The 2,347-nt window shown below is 32.0% G+C and overlaps 1 protein-coding gene across 1 annotated transcript in view; it reads right to left on the bottom strand.

The window, feature by feature from the left end:
- LOC107298157 (nucleobindin-2) overlaps positions 1–534 on the bottom strand; it is a 27,551-nt gene extending 27,017 nt beyond the window's left edge. Inside the window, exon 1 of the mRNA XM_029286464.1 lies at positions 153–534. Coding sequence (XP_029142297.1) covers positions 153–296 — 144 coding nt within the window. The 5' untranslated portion in view covers positions 297–534. The remainder of the gene's footprint in view (positions 1–152) is intronic.
- Positions 535–2,347: the final 1,813 nt, after the last annotated feature.

Genomic DNA, 2,347 nt, shown 5'->3' with positions numbered 1-2,347 from the left:
TTTTTTTTCCCCAAAGAAGCTACTTATTTAGTATTGTTTCAGAGACATATTTATAGCAAGTGATTACATTCTCCCTCACTGAACACAGGGAAGATAAAACAACACAGCTCATTATTTTCATTTTATTAAAATTTGCTAATTACTATACTTACCTTTATTTCTTCTATGTCTGCTGTTTGGAGTTTCTCTCTGAAATGTTTGTTTGTCTCCAAAACCTCTATCACTTGCCTGAGATAGACATCATAATACAATCCAGTGTCCTTTAAGATATATATATATACATATATAATTACCATTAGATTAATAAAATAGAGGCAGAGATGAGAAATGTTCGTTTATCTATGAAAATATTATTATAACTACAGTAGGTGTTCTTATCCCTGCAGATTTTCCAACATCCAAACATAATCTTTTGTTGTTCAGTGCAGAAGATGTAGCAAATTCACACAGCAAGAATTAATTTTAAATACACACACATCCTATGAATTTAATTCAATTTGAAGTGCCACGTTTTGGATTCTACTGGCACCTAGAAAGAAGAAAATATTTTTCTCTTTTCTCTCTGAAATTATAATGGAGACTTCCCCAAGCTAATGCTAACCTTTCCAGGTTTGAGGAACTGGTCTTGCAGTTCCAGTTCCAAACACTTTTAAAGATTGCCAGATTGCTTTGAATCTTTTGAGCCAGCCTTCCTTCAGAAGCAAGTCACGTTTGGCAAGTTCTTATTCAATGCATTAACTCTTTCTTAAAATGTTTCTGCCAACAGAAAACAAAGGCCTGCTTCTCCTAATCAGGTCATCTTTGTTTAGAAAATAATTACAGTCTCTTCCACTTTGCAAAAAGATCTGTAAGTTTAAACCAAACTACTGTATGTTATTTTTTCCCAGACCAAGCCAATCTCCCTGTAAAAATTTCAGGATCAGAAGTCAAGATGAGAGGAATTTGACCAATTTTATCTCTAAAACCCAAAATCAAGGATCCTCTGGCTTAGATCAAAAAAAGATTACAGCCTGTCAAGCTCCATCCTAAACTACAGATAGATAGATAGATAGATAGATAGATAGATAGATAGATAGATAGATAGATAGATAGATAGATAGATAGATAGATAGATAGATAGATAGATAGATAGACAGACAGACAGACAGACAGACAGACAGACAACCTTTATTGTCATTTTTTCCTGTGGGCACAATGGCACACATTAAAAATGAAATTAACTTCAGTGGGTCTAGTGTGTCATAGTCACTCTTTGCTGCTACCCCAATTTTTTTTAACTGTAAAATTAAATGCTGTATATTATTTATATGAATAATATTGAATTAATGTGGGGCACTTTTATGTAACTTAACTGCAGGAGTAGATCCTTCTGTTCGAATGTTATAACTGAAAATTGATTTTTCCAGCCTTTTGAAAAAAATAACATTTGAAAAAAATATGGACATTTTTAAGGAAAGAAACTGCTTTGATCTTCCTAGTTGCCTTGATTTTCATCTCCGATAATATTCACTGAAAAATAGAAGCAATAGGGCTGACAATTTACAGGTGACACTGTAATCCTAGCTGTCATGTGAATTTGCATCTCTATCAAATGGCATAATTTAATAAGCTTGGGTCAAATTTTATTTATTTTAATCGACAGTTTTTTTTAAAAAAATATCCTGCAATGTCTAATTGTTGCAGTGTTGACTTGGATGAGGGAGAACCAAGATTCAAAGTCTATTCAACCATGAAACTCCATGCTAACCCTGGGCCAGTGACTTTTGCTGTAGACATACCTACCTCACTAAGTTCTATCTATGCTGCCTTGTCTCTTCAGAGTGAAAGCATGCTAGAAATAAAATAAATATGTTATATTAATTGGTACAGAATGAGGACATATTGGGGTGGGAGGCAATTAACCAGAGTAGGTCAGGAACTTAATCTTTTTTTTTTTTAATTGAAAAGTTTTTTAAAAAAATTTACAACATATGTCCCCCCTCCCTCCCCCTCTCCCCTCCCCCCCCCACTTCCCAGAGCTGATTACAGGGTACAAATAAACAATAACATACCATAATCTAAATAACATTACCCAACTATACTAGCAATTAAATCCATAACATACTTTAACTCCCTTTCAAAATAAGTATTAACCAATTAACAACAGATATAATAATATACCTAATTAACAACCAGAATAATAATATAATTAAACCATAAAATTCAAAATAATAATCAACCCTATTAAACTAATAATAATAATCTTATAATAATATAATTAAACCATAAAAATTCAAAATAGTATACAACCCTATTAAACTACTAATAATGATCTTAAATTCACTCATAAACTAAATAATACTTTTCA

The sequence above is a fragment of the Protobothrops mucrosquamatus genome, unplaced genomic scaffold (genome assembly GCF_001527695.2).
Source record: "Protobothrops mucrosquamatus isolate PMUCROS unplaced genomic scaffold, P.Mucros_1.0 scaffold3749, whole genome shotgun sequence".
Classification (NCBI taxonomy): Eukaryota; Metazoa; Chordata; class Lepidosauria; order Squamata; family Viperidae; genus Protobothrops; species Protobothrops mucrosquamatus.
The sequence above is the reverse complement of the archived record's forward strand: the minus strand, read 5'-3'. Positions and strand labels throughout refer to the sequence as shown.